The 17,313-nt window shown below is 35.3% G+C and overlaps 1 protein-coding gene across 1 annotated transcript; it reads right to left on the bottom strand.

Annotated features, from left to right (window-relative positions):
- Window positions 1-10,099: 10,099 nt before the first annotated feature.
- On the bottom strand, window positions 10,100-14,107 carry LOC117318541. The gene is made up of 2 exons (XM_033873515.1): window positions 13,928-14,107; window positions 10,100-13,579 (listed from the first exon to the last, which is right to left on the bottom strand). Exon 2 carries the CDS (start codon window positions 13,547-13,549, stop codon window positions 12,404-12,406), a length of 1,146 nt encoding a protein of 381 aa, XP_033729406.1. The 5' UTR covers window positions 13,550-13,579; window positions 13,928-14,107; the 3' UTR covers window positions 10,100-12,403.
- Window positions 14,108-17,313: the final 3,206 nt, after the last annotated feature.

Here is a 17,313-nt window from a genome sequence, read left to right as displayed (position 1 = left end):
CATCCATATCTGATACACACTTTACTGACAGCCATATCTAATACACTCTTTACTGACGGCCATATCTAATACACACTGTCAACTGAAAGCCATATCTGATACCCACTGTCAACGGACAGCCACATCTGATATAGCCAAATGACAGCCATATCTTATACACACTTTACTGACACAGTTTCTGATAAACATTATCACTTGACAGCCATATCCGATACAGACTGTCAGTTGACAGCCATATCTGACACACACTGTCAACTGACAGTAATATCTTATACACATTGTCTACTGACACTCACAGTTTACCGACACAGTATCTGATACACACTCAACTGACAGCCATATCTGATACACAATGTACTGACAGCCATATCCTTTACACATTGTCAACCGACAGCCACATCTGATACACAATTTACTGACAGCCATATCTAACACACTCTTTACTGACGGCCATATCTTATACACATTGTCAACTGACAGAGCTATATCTGATACACACTTTTCTGACAGCCATATCTAATATACTCTTTACCGAAGGCCATATCTTATACACATTGTCAACTGACAGCCATACCTGATACACATTTTCAACTGACATCCATATCTGATACACACTTTACTGACAGCCATATCTAATACACTCTTTACTGACGGCCATATCTTATACAAACTGTCAACTGAAAGCCATATCTGATACCCACTGTCAACGGACAGCCACATCTGATATAGCCAATTGACACCCATATCTTATACACACTTTACTGACACAGTATCTGATAAACATTGTCACTTGACAGCCATATCCGATACACACTGTCAGTTGACAGCCATATCTGATACACACTGTCAACTGACAGTAATATCTTATACACATTGTCAACTGACACTCACAACTTACACAGTTTACCGACACAGTATCTGATACACACTCAACTGACAGCCATATCTGATAACTCTTTACTGACGGCCATATCTTATAAACATTGTCAAGTGACAGCCATATCTGATACACACTTTACTGACAGTCATATCTAATACACAGTCAACCAACAGCCATATCTAATACACACTGTCAACTGAAAGCCATATCTGATACCCACTGTCAAATGACAGCCACATCTGATATAGCCAACTGACAGCCATATCTTATACACACTTTACTGATACAGTATCTGATAAACATTGTCACTTGACAGCCATATCCGATACACACTGTCAGTTGACAGCCATATCTGATACACACTGTGAACTGACAGTAATATCTTATACACACTGTCAATTGACAGCCATACCTGATACACATTTTCAACTAACATCCATATCTGATACACACTTTACTGACATCCATATCTAATATACTCTTTACTGACGGCCATATCTTATCCATATTGTCAACTAACAGCCATATCTGATACGAACTTTACTGACAGCCATATCTAATACACTCTTTACTGACGGCCATATCTTATACACACTGTCAACTGAAAGCCATACCTGATACACATTTTCAACTGACATCCATATCTGATACACACTCAACTGACACCCATATCTGATACACACTTTACTGACAGCCATATATAATACACTCTTTACTGACGGCCATATCTTATACACTTTGTCAAGTGACAGCCATTTCTGATACACACTTTACTGACAGCCATATCTAATACACAGTCAACCAACAGCCATATCTAATACACACTGTCAACTGACAGCCATATCTGATACCCACTGTCAACGGACAGCCACATCTGATATAGCCAATTGACAGCCATATCTTATACACACTTTACTGACACAGTATCTGATAAACATTGTCACTTGACATGCATATCCGATACACACTGTCAGTTGACAGCCATATCTGATACACACTGTCAACTGACAGCCATATCCGATACAAACTGTCAGTTGACACTCACAACTTACAGATTACCGACACAGTATCTGAAACACACTCATCTGACAGCCATATCTAATACACTCTTTACTGACAGCCATATCTTATACACATTGTCAACCGACAGCCATATCTGATACACAATTTACTGACAGTCATATCTAATACACTCTTTACTGACGGCCATATCTTATTATCCATTGTCAACTGACAGCGATATCTGATACACACTTTTCTGACAGCCATATCTAATATACTCTTTACTGAAGGCCATATCTTATACGCACTGTCAACTGACAGCCATACCTGATACACATTTTCAACTGACATCCATATCTGATACACACTTTACTGACAGCCATATCTATTGAACTCTTTACTGACGGCCATATCTTATACAAACTGTCAACTGACAGCCATATCTGATACCCACTGTCATCTGACAGCCACATCTGATATAGCCAACTGACAGCCATATATAAAACACACTGTCAACTGACAGCCATATCTGATACATATTTTCAACTGACAGCCATATCTGATACACATTTTACAGATAGCCATATTAGATACAAACTGTCAACTTACAGCCATATCTAATCCTATAAACACTTTCAACCGAGAGCCATATCTTATACACGGTCAAACAACAGCCATATCTTATTCACACTGTACTGACAGCCATATATAATACACAGTCAACCAACAGCCATATCTAATACACACTTGTCAACTGAAAGCCATATCTGATACCCACTGTCAACTGACAGCCACATCTGATATAGCCAACTGACAGCCATATCTAATACACACCGTCATCTGACAGCCATATCTGATACCCACTGTCAACTGACAGCCACATCTGATATAGCTAACTGACAGCCATATCTTATACACACCTTACTGACATAGTATCTGATAAACATTGTCACTTGACAGCCATATCCGATACACACTGTCAGTTGACAGCCATATCTGATACACACTGTCGACTGACAGTAATATCTTATACACATTGTCAACTGACACTCACATATTACACACAGTTTACCGACACAGTATCTGATAAACACTCAACTGACAGCCATATCTGATACACACTGTACTGACAGCCATATCTTATACATATGGTCAACTGACAGCCATATCTGACACATAATGTACTGACAGCCATATCTTAAACACATTGTCAACCGACAGCAATATCTAATACACACTTTTCTGACAGCCATATCTAATACACTCTTTACTGACGGCCATATCTTATACACACTGTCAACTGACAGCCATATACACTGAGGGCCCTAGACCGTTCAATTACGTTAATTACAGTGCGTGAATGCCGTTCAATCTAGCAATCTACTATTCATTCTTCAAATCAGTGTTCAGCCCTCCCGGTACACTGTTCATTTAACATTCTACCGATCATTCTTCAATTTGTACCGTTCAGTATTCAGAAAGTATCTATTTTTCACGGACAGCGTTCTCGAGTGAAGGAACCTCGCGGATGCTGTTCTGTTTGTGGGTCTACCGCTAACTTTTGAATTGGAGTGTCTTACGAAATCATTCAGTTCTCGCGACCCACTGTTCAGTTTTCCGCAAATCGTTCAGTTGATCCACCATTCAGTTTTTCCGTCACTGAGCAGTTTAAAGTTTTGTTAGCCTCGGGCTAATCTATCGACCAGCAACGCCAGCACAGCCAGCCATACGCGCTGCCTCCTACTTTACCTGGACAGCAGTCATGCGTGACGACCTATCTCGGATCAGCGCCGAGGGAAAAGGGGTCATCTAGGCATGCCCGCTTTTCAGTGACGCTGCCTTACCACAGGTAACAATTATAACTGGGCCATGATTATATAACTTCTGAAAATTACTCAAAATCATTGTTGTATACTCTTCACTATCTAATCGTATGACTTCACCTATACCGTCATATTTCATGTACATCGATATACAAATAAATATATACATTATATTGATTGCACATTGGCAATGAGGAAGTGGTAATATTATAAAATGTGTCGTTTTCAAGATAGTACAAACTTTGTAATTATTCATATTGGTCTTCAAATGACAATGTTAATTGCAAACAATGAACGCGTGATAGAAATAGAAAGCATAACAATTTTTCCGTCTCGCAGTATACGCGCATGAAATGACTGATACCGGGCCTAATGAAATAACAATCAAATCACTTTATCACAATACTATATAATACATATCTTTCTATTCCTCATTGTTTCTTTTCTTTTACTACAATCAGATAACCAGATTTCTTGGAAAGGACCAGTAAATGTTAAGCAATTTAACTATATCTTTATGTAAGTGTATATACATGTATTACTTGATAATATTTTGTTTTAAATGAACAGATGACAAAGTCGATGTTCGTTCGATTTTATTCAATTCATTTTTACAATACATTACGTACAGAAGCAGCGCCCTGGTGGGGGGTTCAGGAGGGCGAAGCCCCCCGACGGAAAATGGTTTTAAGGAATTGATCAGCCCCTGGAAATGATTTTCGGTAATGCTTGATAGTACTAAACTTGTGTTATTAAAATCAAAATAATAGGTCCGTTTTCTAATGTCTTCTTCCTAAAAACCCGTCAATTTTTTTACACGAGCTCGCGGCTCTTTTCATTTTGATGTTTACAATCAACTTTTAGAGTAAATTGTAAACCGTGGAAACGGAACGGAAACATAGTTTTCCGGAAAAAGGTAAACATTATTATAAGCATTTAGACTAAGATGTCTGTCTCCCCTTTTTTATAATAGTATGAGCCTATGAGGCGGCGTTTTTATATTTATTCCCTATTTTTACATATGCATAATTTATTTATAGATATCCAAAGGTCGAATTTAAGTAAAATTATTTCAACATATGATATCCAAAAATATTTATTTTTGCATATAAAAAATCGTTTTGTGTGTATGCGAAATTCGAATTATGCATATGTAAAAATCGAATGTTTGAATACATACAGCAAAAATAGGGTTTCACATTTTTCACACATGTAAAATTCGAATCATGCATAGCATAGCCTATGTGAAAATAATGAATAAATATAAAAACGGCGCCTCATATAATTGGGTATAAAAAGATAGAAAAATACAGTGTACGAATCGTTGTCTTCATGAAGCCTACCTTGATGGGAATCCATATTTCTCTATATCGTAGATTGTACATTTCCTCTGGGTTGGGATTTTGGGACCATACTTCTAAATAAGGTGTGAGTGTCATTATAATTTGAGAGGTGTCACTTTTAGATGTCGATTTAACATTTTCGACAATTTCTTCTGTCGGGCTTTGACTTTGCTATCTAGATATATATCGTTGATTGTGCTTTCTTCATATTTACGCACCAAACAACTAAACACCGGAAACCCCTAGATTTATAATAATAAACGGATACGACTTCAGGTTTCCATTTCCGGACTTCGAAAAACAGCATGGCTATCTGCGTATTTCATTATCATTAATTTTAATTAATCTACGTTTAGATTTTTTTGTGATTCTACATTCAAGACCTTGACGGGTCGACAATACATATTAGATATATTAACTTTACAAGACCATGGCTTATTAATAATTCATACTAGGATTTTTTATGTGCAAGCCCGGGCTATTTTTATATAGCAAGCTACGCCCCTGCATGTGTTATTAGTTTGATTAACGGACTAAACGTCCTTGTTCCGGTTATAACGAGATCACAAGTTTGAGACCCCGTCGGGGCACGACTCATAAAAATTGCATGTCCTCGTCATTGGTCTTACTATATAGTACATGATCATCCCGCTGTTCTGTATATCGACCACTTTGGACAGTCGCAAAGACCACTAATTAACGTTAATTTATCCCATCATTACGACCATTCACATGTGGTTTGGCTTTATCCTTATATGATTAAAACACGCAAAGTAAGAATTTAAGATTGTTATGTCATATGACTTAACCTATACCGTCATATTTCATGTACATCAATATGCAAATATATATATACAATGTATCATATTGATTGTACATTGGCAATAATCAGTCAATCACCAATAAATGTATATTAGTTATGTGTTTACCATTTCTTACGCATTACTATTAAAAGGAACTCGACATCATCACTTTATTTATAAAAGAACGTGGCATTTTATTCACATATTAATATTCAAATAAATATACCAACAGTTCAGAATAATCTGGTTTATGAGACAAGACGATACACACGTACATTAAACTTTACTTATAACACGTACAACACTTTATATATAAAGAAATGTGCCATTTTATTAACATATTAATTTTCAAATAAGCATACCAACAGTTCTGGATAATCTGGTTTATGAGACGAGACGATACACACATACATTAAACTTATGCATTATATTCTATACGAAACCAGCTTTTCGTCATGAAGGACACTTAATTTATTCAAAAAATAATATATAGTTTCATCATAATCGAAAATAGACTAAATCTCTCCCGTATGAAAACCAATGTTGGAACCTTTCCCTTGTATTTTAACAAGTCATAGTCACATGGATTACAGACGATTAAATGCTTGAGAAAGATATATACAGTGGAACCTCTATAACCGAACATGCACGGGACCTGGATATTTGTTCGGTTTACTGAGGGTTCTTTTTGGAGAAGTTTTATCGAAAATGGCCGGTCGAATTGCGGATATAATTGGTTAAGATGATGTTTTGTTAGAAAGTACCCGATTACAAACCGGCACGTACTAAGTAGCCAATTTGGTTTGTCTGAATAATATGAATATTATGAACGTTAATCAATGTATATGTTGCAGAATTATACAAGAAAAAGAAATGAGTATAACCAGAGACTTGTATATCACAGAGACTCGAAAGATAGGTAAGTCTCGCTACATCTCGCATGCACCTTTTGTTATCTGAAGCGGAAGCTTTGTGTCGCGAGATTTGGTGTTGCGCCTGCGCCTTGAACACGGAACTAAGGATTGTTGTTGTTGTGACGGCGATTGGCACACATGGCTTCGCATGTCAGCTATAACGAGCGTGGCGACGACTGTCTGGTATTTTTTTTACATTCGCGAGTTTGCTTGTGTACTCGTCAAGTTGTGTCAACATGTCACCCGATCACCGGTAAGTTGTGAAGTTTTATTTTATAGTCATTTTCAATTGGAGAGCACAAGAATTAGTTCTAACAGCAGAAAATCTTGCATCTTAACTGTGAATCATGGTACTATGTATTCTAGATGGCATCTTCAGACTTTTTGTCGTGGGATGACGATATCGATTTAGATTTTTTGTTAGAAGAGTATACAGATAACGAATTACACGACAGAAATAGCAGTGACAGTGATTTTGAGGGACCATCTTGTAAGAAATTGACCAAAGTTAGCAGCAAAAAAGAAAAGGCAGAATACTCAGTGTGTAATAGACATTTCAAAAGTATAGCTGGTTTCCGTGGTCACACAAAGAAACAACATAACAAATTAGGACTGAAAGGTATTATTATTAGCGTACTGTTCGGGTAGATTAATCGTTGTAAGGACCCGGGGCCGTGATTAACAATCATGTAATGTGCATCTTGTGTCAAAGTTGTGACATGTCTGGATGGTTCTTTTAGTAGATCTAGCACTGGTAATTCTTTGCTTTTTTTTTTTATTTGCATCTGGTTTTTTTTTTTTAATTTTAAATTTTTATCTGGTAAGATTCATAAATCAATCATGAATTTGGTCTGTTCAAAATAAGTTGTACATTTTCTTTTTCTGTTGCATCCCTTTTTCAATTGAATTAATAATTAATAATAAGTGTTTGCTATTCTTTCACTTATAACAGGACTGTAAACTATGGAAAAAACTCTGGGTATGTTTATATGGAATTTGTTGTTATTAATTGAATGTCCAATTCAAGTAGTTTTGAAATGTAGAACTGTTATGATCACTTAATTACCAGTACATTGAAAAAATCTCTTTCTTTACATGTTAAATGAGTATATAGACATAATAATATTACATTACTTATAATTTTGAAAGCGTTAACGTTTTTAGATAAGAACTAATAAGAGTCTATATATATCAGCTGGCAGTAGGTTATAAACTGTTATGATGTGATGTCAAATATTAAAGTAAAGTGGACATTGGAAGAAGAAATGAATTTCGTTTTTAATATTAACATCCATATACAGGAACAGTCATCAACCAAATTATCCATACATTTATCGTAATTTGAATAATTTAAATCACTAGCTTTGTTTCGTAATTGACAATTTAAACCTGTTATAAACCTTAAAGCTTCTAGTTGAACAGATTCAAGTAAATCAGAATCGTTTTTGTACAGTTATCCCAAACTTTATCTGAGTATTCTAATATTGGTCTAATGTTTGCTATATATATTGTTTTGAGAGTAAATTAAATTGCTAAGTTTGTATACTGTATGTAGAATTGTATTACGGAGAGGACATTGATAAGTTATATATAATTGTATTACGGAGAGGACATTGATAAGTTATATGTATTACGGAGAGGACATTGATAAGTTATATATAATTGTATTACGGAGAGGACATTGATAAGTTATATGTAGAATTGTATTACGGAGAGGACATTGATAAGTTATATGTATAATTGTATTACGGAGAGGACATTGATAAGTTATATGTATAATTGTATTACGGAGAGGACATTGATAAGTTATATGTATAGTTGTATTACGGAGAGGACATTAAAAAGTTGTGAATTTGAATTTGCGCCCAGTCCTTTTGGGTATTGTTAGCAATAAAATTCTTTTAAATTCAATATTTATCTATTGTTTTAAATTCGAAATAAATCTATTCTCAATTGTTCTTTTCTTTATCAGAAACTAATATCGTTTGATATAATAAACTTTACAAAATCAAAAAATGCAATTGTACGTTCACGAATTACGGAATAATAATTAAAAATCCTTAAAAAACTGATAAACGTGGGCGGGACACCTACAAAATGTCTTGGGCTACGCAGACGCACCGCGATTGGTGTAATTGCAGTTCAAGCCACGCCCATCTAATTAGAGGGCGGAGCTTCGTAAGATCATAGACCAGTATATATCAGAAGCCCCTATTTGACGCTGTATCCATTGCTAGTTAATAATTCAACATGACATCACTTCTTTTCGGCAGCAGCTACATCGAGCGATTGAGACGATACTGCAACAACGACATAGAGACACCAGGAGGTACACACTTCTTCGGGAAAGGAGGTCTACGAAGCGATAGAATGGACAGCGCATTACTCCAGAGAGCATTAGAATGCAATGTCGACACGGCATTCATCCACATCGGAGGAAATGAAATAGCGGCAGATTCATACCCCAAAGAGATCTTCAACAACATAGCTCAATAGACCCCTTTCACAATCCCCGCAATCGACTACAATTTAGAGTTATTTCCCTTAAATATTTCTGAAAACGAGGCTCAGCCTGCTGAAAAACACTTCCGTGTCCGTCTCCAATGTCAACAATGTCGGCTTTGAATTTCAAGTTGAACAACACGGAAGATTTAAACAAGCTGAAGGTTGCCGAGTTGAAAGAGATTTTAAAATACAACGATGAGAATGTAACAGGGAACAAATCTGCTCTAATAGCGAGATGTATTTCTCTTAAAATAAAGTTAAATACCGCTGATATAGATGCCAGTGATGTATCTGACTCTACCGCCGGTATTGACCCATTTAGGGAGCTTGACGTAGATAAAGAAATTTCCTACGAGCAATTGCAAATATCAGCAAAAGATCGTATATGGAGCGGAGACTTGAGGAAAATGGTCGAATTTAATTTTCACCAACTTCATAATTATCTCGTAGTTAGGACATTTAAATATGACGAGGAAGTAATGAGAGGATCATGCTACAAGAAGTTAAAGTCATATCAGTTTTTTATGGAGGGACATGTCTCAAATGTCGAGGTTGCGTCAGGACATGGTTATGTTTGGACTAAGGCAAAGGTTCTTGCTTCCATGAAGCATACCAAATACAGAGTTATGTTAGTGTTTCACAGTACTGGTGACGTGAAGTTTGCAGCTTGTGATTGCCCAGCAGGGTAAGTTGACAAGAAAATATATCTAAAACAAAATTATACATCAGCTGTGTCTCCGACACATCAATTTACCAAAACCATATTTATTAGTAAATGGCAAATATTGTTAACCAGTTGTAAAGTAAATGTAAGCATAAGTCAGGTTCATAGTTTTAAGATCACATTTATTATGTGCTGTCTAGTCATATCTACAATATGAATTGATATATACTGCAACACAGCAGAAAAATATATACAGCTACAAGTTATTTAACTGAAATGTTTATAACAATTATTCTTTACCCACAGGCTAGGTATTCTTGGACAAGGCAAATGCAACCACATAGGAGGAGTACTTTTTGCTGTTAACAGCTTTTATACCAGTGGATTACACACTAACCCAAGCAAAGTATCATGTACCAGTAAACTGAATGGCTGGATAGTTCCAAGAAATTTGTCTGTACCTCCTAAACCTGTAAAAAACATCAATATTGAAAAAATACAGTTTGGAATAGATTCATCCAAGAAAGTATATAACCAAAGTAGCATATTCGACCCAAGGGCTCCACAACACTGCACAGCTGATGTTAATGACCTAGACATTTTGTACAAAAACATTACAGAGTGTGCTCCATCTTCCGGGTACTTTCTATTTCACAAAGAACCGGCTGAATTACATACCAGTATGCATGTGTCTGAAGAAGTTGATTTTGTTGACTCTATTGAAAGTTTAGATGTTGTCGAGGATGTGTCTATTGAAACTGAGCAGGACCTTTGTAACAATGAAGTTGATGTGTTACCTAATATTATGTCTAACATTTCTGTCGTTAAAGAAAACTATAATATATCTGATGATGTTGCAATAGATGAAGATTTTGTAGCCAGATATGTAACACATATTGTAGAAAATGAAACAATTACACATGAACTTATCAATGATATTGAAATCCATACAAAACTACAGGCAGAAAATGATCTATGGAAAGAACTACATGAATGTAAAATGACCGCATCAAACTTCGGAAGGATTGTAAAATGTTCAAAAAATCCTAATGGACTGCTAAAATCTATGTTGTATGATAATCCGTCCTCAAAATATCTTCAATATGGAAAAGATCATGAAGAAGATGCAATCGCTATGTACATTAAACTAATTTGTGATGAAAAAGAACATGTTAAGGTTCAAAAGTCTGGCATCTTTATGTCAAAAGAGAGACCTGGTTATGGTGCAAGTCTTGATGGAATAGTCATCGGTAGCAAAGGAACCTATGGAGGACTGGAATGCAAGTGCCCTCTTAGTCAACGTGGTAAGTCTGCTAAAGAGGCTTGCAAAACAAAAACATTCTATTTAGAAGAAGATGAATCTGGAAAGATCAAACTGAAAACAAATCATAATTACTATATTCAAATCCAGGGCCAGCTATTTGTGACAAAAATGGAGTTTGTTGATTTTGTGGTTTGGTTTGGACCTGAACAGGACATTTTTACTGAAAGAATTGAATTTGATGAGGAAAAATGGTACAGAACATACCTCCCATCACTAGATTTCTTTTACAAGTGGGCATTTATTCCCGAGTTATTAACACGGAGAGTCCAGAGAGGTTTAACCCTTCACCCAAATTGGAATAATTTGAAAGCAAGTCACTAGCTATTAACTATCATGATCATATTGAACTTTTTGGTTTTAACTCTTGTATGAATCGACCCCTGCTATCTCATCACATAGAAATATATATCAAGCAGAAATTAGTGGTGGGTATCCGTTCAATGTCATTCGTCTATTCATAATTGGTTCTAACACTGATTGGTTTAAAAAAAATTACAATCTATTATTTTTTTAGGCAAATCTATTTCTATAAAGGATAATGTTTAAAACACATTAGTGTAAAAGTGCCACAGTATTATCTAAATCACTAGAGTGAATAACTTTGTAAATAAAACAATCACAATCCAAGTTCAGAATCATAACCATGAAAAGGTTGAAATGTTTAAATGACTTGCAAAAAATTACTTTTGAAATTGCCTACAATATATACATATATAAATGTACTTTCAATCCATCGTTAACCAATAACCATACAAATACCTGTATCATTGATTATTAAATTGAGATAAGAAAAGCATTTCTGTTTCTGACAAATTCAATGAATCAGCACAATATATAGCAATGCATATATAATCATTCATGATATTAGATTATTTTGCCTATTTACTTAAATGCTCTGAAAATGTTGGAACAGGAAACCCATATAGTTAAACATATATAATTTGCCTTGGCAACTGAATTTGTATTCTTTTTTCTTCTTAACATGCACAAAAAGAGAATACAAAATAGTTATTAACATCATAAACTATACAATTTATAACTTCCAGATATTTGTAAGTTCAAGATACTTTACAGTTTACAGGACATTATCTGGTAATATCAAGCAAATTCAACATCTAAATTCCAATCCTGTTTGTAAATGCAAATTAAGATTTTCCAGGGGGCACTAATGGTGGTAAGAAATTGGTCAAGTATGCTACAACCAAAAACATCTGGCTACTAATATGCTTCAAACTTAATGGCAACACTCCATCTAAAATATGGTAGTTCTTAATCCTGCCTATTGCACGCTCAACATGGATTCGAACAGCAGCAATATTCATAGTGTCGTCCACTTCCTTTGCTGAAAGCTGCTTCCTATTTCCCTTGAATGGCGGAATATTCAGAGCTACTCCAGCAGGAAGAATGTCAGCAATCTCGAAGCCCCTGTCTGCCATAACATTGTCCCCAGACTCCAGCAAGTCCAACACCCCACTTTCTTTGGTAATCATTTTGTCAGAAACTCTACCACCCCATAGTTCCGATACAAACGTGACAACTCCGTTGGGACTTACACCTACAAGTACTTTGTACGTATTGTGATGTTTGTAGTTAGACCACGTCTCCGATTGTGCTAGCATTGCTGATGGCACTTCGACAAATACTTCTGTGCAATCTAAGATGATTCTAGTTGAGGGATATGGTTTGAAAGAATCTGGTAGATTTTCTCTAATGAGCTCTCTGGATGGAAAAGGGAACATGATTGGAAGCTCGTGATAGAGAAAGTTAACCCAGGTTGTAAATACTTTGGAGAACTGACCCTGTGAAATGTTAAAACGTTCAGAAATATCCCGCACAAACAGTCCAACTTTCAGACGTAATAAAACAATGAAAAATTCTTCTTTCAAACTCAGCTTTCTTTTCTGTCCAGGTTTACTGCCTTTGGACTGGTACAGTTTTGTTTCAGAAACCTCACTTTGACCTCTCCAATACTGTAATTTTTCTGCCTTTTTTTCAAGATAAAGGAAAACAGATTCAAATATTCCCTTGTTCTGAAATCCAGTATAAAACTGCATAGCTTTGGAGTCTTCCTTGATTTTTTCATATGAAAACTGGTTGATCTCAAATTCACTCAGTTGTATACTTAATTGTTCTATAACAAGGTTACTTTCCTCAAGTTTTGCCTTAAGAATGTTCACTTCATCATCTAAAGCTTGAATATTGGTACTAACTCCCCCACACATATCAGCTGAATATCTGTGATCCCCAGAGTCGAACCATTCTGTCTGTGTTCCCGTGTTAACAGTCAACATCGGTTCAGTCTGAATGCCAACACCAGATTCCTGTGAATATGTAAAAGTCTCGTCTAATACATTTTTACAATATATGTACAAGTGCAGCGACCTTTTAACATAAAGATTATTTATGATATCCCAATGAATGTTTAAAATGGTAACAAATCAGTTGAATTCATTGGTCAAAAATTATAAACTCAAAAATCACACATGTACAAATGTACATTTTTGTATTAGATTTTTTCCCCACAATTTAAGTTTTATGATTTTTCATTTTTATTTATCTGTTTTCCTTAATTTTTGTGTGTAAATAACAAATTACAAAAAATGATTGGTTCTCAACATCTTAAACTCACTTTTTTAAACAAGTACAATTAATTGAACATAATCAATTACCTCTTCATGATGTTCCGACAAAGTGCCACCACTTGGATGGTGAGTGGTGTCCCCATAGCCAGTACTTTCGTTTTCATCAATGACCTTAAACGGAATCCTGTTTATTGGTGGCTTTCGTCGAGTCACTTGCTTGGTCCAGCTAAACACTGTAGGTCGAACACCAGGAAGAAGATTCCATCTCTTTGTACCAATAGAAATTTTGATATCACTTTCCTTATTAAAATGCTCAGAACAAATAACAGTGGACTCAGTCATATGAAAATTATCTTTCCCATCTCTGCGTTTAATTAGGTTACACCATTCATCCTTAAGTTTTCTAGTTTGGAGAACGACCTTTGGAATGTGGAAGAAATGTATTTGTGACTTTGTGCCATCCACCTGATATTCCTTGTTGAAACATGAAGCAACACAGCATTCCCTGCCTGTGGAGACCACCTGACTGGTCATAATATTGATGATACTGAAAAAAAATAAAACAGGTCTTATACATCACATTCTGTTGTAGGAAGGAATAGTGAAAAAAAATCTGTCCCCTTGGGGTTCAAATTACACTGTAGCAAGCTTTCGATTAAAATTCGATCAGAAATGAACATGCTAACACTTGTCTAAAGGGCAATTTCATCTAGTCACAAGGTGAGTAAGGCACCCTGTACATTCTATTTATTAAGGGTTGCTAGTTCGAACCCCAGTGGGGACAGATTTATTTACAAATAAACAAAAATTGCATATGTATTAGTATGATAATAAGAAATATAATGATCAGGATAGATTACAGATCTTTTTAATTAGACACTAGCAAATACAGTTGTATTCATAATTATCATCACCATGCTGTAAGTCATACATTTTCAGAGAGATTTCATAACACAATTTAAATGAATAACATTTTCTTTTGAGTGGATTTATTTTAAAAGTGTATTGTAAATGAATATGTTTTCATTGTTGACTATATCTTTCATTTCAATGATTCTATGATGCCTTTCTATAAGTTATGTTACCTAATTTTCAGAAAATGTTCATGTGTTTGAAACTTGAGTAAAATTTTTTTTAAAGGATTCGGTTTAGAACACTTTCATGTTGTGCGTAATAAACCAGAAGGTATATGTATATGTGTGTGATCTTCGGATCCATTGATCTGCTAGACTGTTACATCAGTTATTCTTCTTGGGGAATACCGTCTGGATTTATAGTTAAAATGTTTTTGATTGGCTGATATTTTTAGGATGAATTTTATTTACTTTTACCCTATCGAACAGCACTCTACGCTCAGGTAGGGGTTTACGCTTTTAACAATGCTGCACATGTGTACCAGATATGAATAATTTTTATCAGATTCACGTGCACTATGCGTTTTAGTATCATGTAGCTGGCTGGCAAACTTTTCTCTGTAATAATGGTATGTAGATTTTTTTTTCCTGAATTCCTGGTTGGGTGGTATTTCAGAAGTACATGTAGTAGACATAAGATATTTGGGTGGTCATTTCATCATAAACATTCAATACAAACCCTACTCCAATAATATTAGAGGTACATACATGGCAGGAATTTTTTGATAGGCTGTCGCAATATCCACCTATGTAATCAGGTAGAATAAGACCTCATATACATATAGAAGTATACATACCCTTGTGGTTGGACAAGTCACATACAGTACTAGAGAGATGTAAGCATACCAATGTATGATTTTCTCATTTGTAATAATAAAACATGAAATTTTATTCTATGTGTTGGCATTCATTGACCTGTCGTGAGTAATAATAGTAAAAAATCAGACAGAACCACAGCGTTGACCAACTGCTGTACAGTAGTTTTTCATTTTTAAAAAAAATCAAAATACTCTGGCCTCAATATGTGGATTGTTTAAAAATACAATAGACTGTAAAACTCTTAATTAACCCGTCTGTAACATCACATTTTAATTAAAAACAACATTCATTCCCAGAAGTAGGCAGTACCGCAGTGCGCGAGACATGATGTTACAGGCCATGGGTTGTAGGACCGATGTTTAGGCCCATCTCACATCGCCAAGATCAGCAACAATTAATATTACTAATGCAAATCTAAACGGAAGATCGAATTTCAAGCAGCTTTATTTTTCTTATTTGTATTAATGTAGTTAACTTACCTCAAATAATGATCTCTTGATATAGCCTACATGATCAACACGCGGTCATATGTTGACGTCTGATGCAGTAACGACTGGCCCATGCCCATGGATAGGCGGTTGCTGGTCTGGATGATCTCATGATCTCTGATTATTTTAAAAAGGGACTGAACAGTAATATGGCTTGTGTAATGTGAGTGATTATGTCTGCCAATTGGTTATACCTTACGATTCCCAACACAGTTAGTTAATGCGATATGTATTGTTGTGCTGTAAACAACGACGTCTTGTTGAAGCGTGACTGTCAACTTGTCAGCAGGCTGAGCCTCGTTTTCGCGAAATTCAGGGGAAATAACTCTTTACATTTTGCGATTGTGAAACTGGCCTATTAATTGACCAGTTCATCGCGTCTGGCATACGAAATGTATACATTGCAGAAATTCTGACGAGGGAGCCCAGCGCCAAGAAATGTCCAGCCTCACAAAGATGTCATTTGACCGGCAACGAAAAAGAATAAACCAACTTCTACAGAAGAAATATGGTAACAACTTCGTCACATTAAAAGACATAAAATACCCACAAGATTACCACACGGATAAAGTCCATCTCGCCACCACAGATACTCCAAACACCAATACGGGAATGAAGTACGCATCTAGAATAAGAAGATTACTGGCCAGCTGCTGAAGACACCAAACGGCCCTTTTCAGGGCCATCCAAAACGGTCCTTTTCGGGACTAACACAAACGGCCCTTATTAGGGCCAACAATATTTTTTAAAAAGTGCCAAGCAAGCCTCGAATTTACGCAAAATCTAGTGATATTTATTTTTACAACACCTTTAACCAATTATTGAAAATTCCATTTAATTTCCTTTAGAAAAAAAATATAAATTTATTTCCGAAAATGAACTATATTATCGCAATTACATCCATATAAATATATTGTATAGGTTCAATAGTATTTAGTAAAGTTTTATAGGTTCAATAGTATTAAGTAAAATTCTATAGGTTCAATAGTATTTAGTAAAGTTATATTATTATTATCATTGCCTTTATTTCCTCCAAAATGAAGAGCATGACATAATAACAAAACAATGTTCAAAACACATATATGTTACAGAAAATGCATGGCAATATGATAATACACTTGGTAAACATAAATGGTATGATTATTAGTTTAAGTTTGAAAATGAGCAAAATTATAGATTATTTTGAAGAACTAGATTTGAATATGATGATCATCGTACAGGTCAAGCATATACTTTATATGAGATATTGTAA

The sequence above is a fragment of the Pecten maximus genome, unplaced genomic scaffold (genome assembly GCF_902652985.1).
Source record: "Pecten maximus unplaced genomic scaffold, xPecMax1.1, whole genome shotgun sequence".
Classification (NCBI taxonomy): Eukaryota; Metazoa; Mollusca; class Bivalvia; order Pectinida; family Pectinidae; genus Pecten; species Pecten maximus.
The sequence above is the reverse complement of the archived record's forward strand: the minus strand, read 5'-3'. Positions and strand labels throughout refer to the sequence as shown.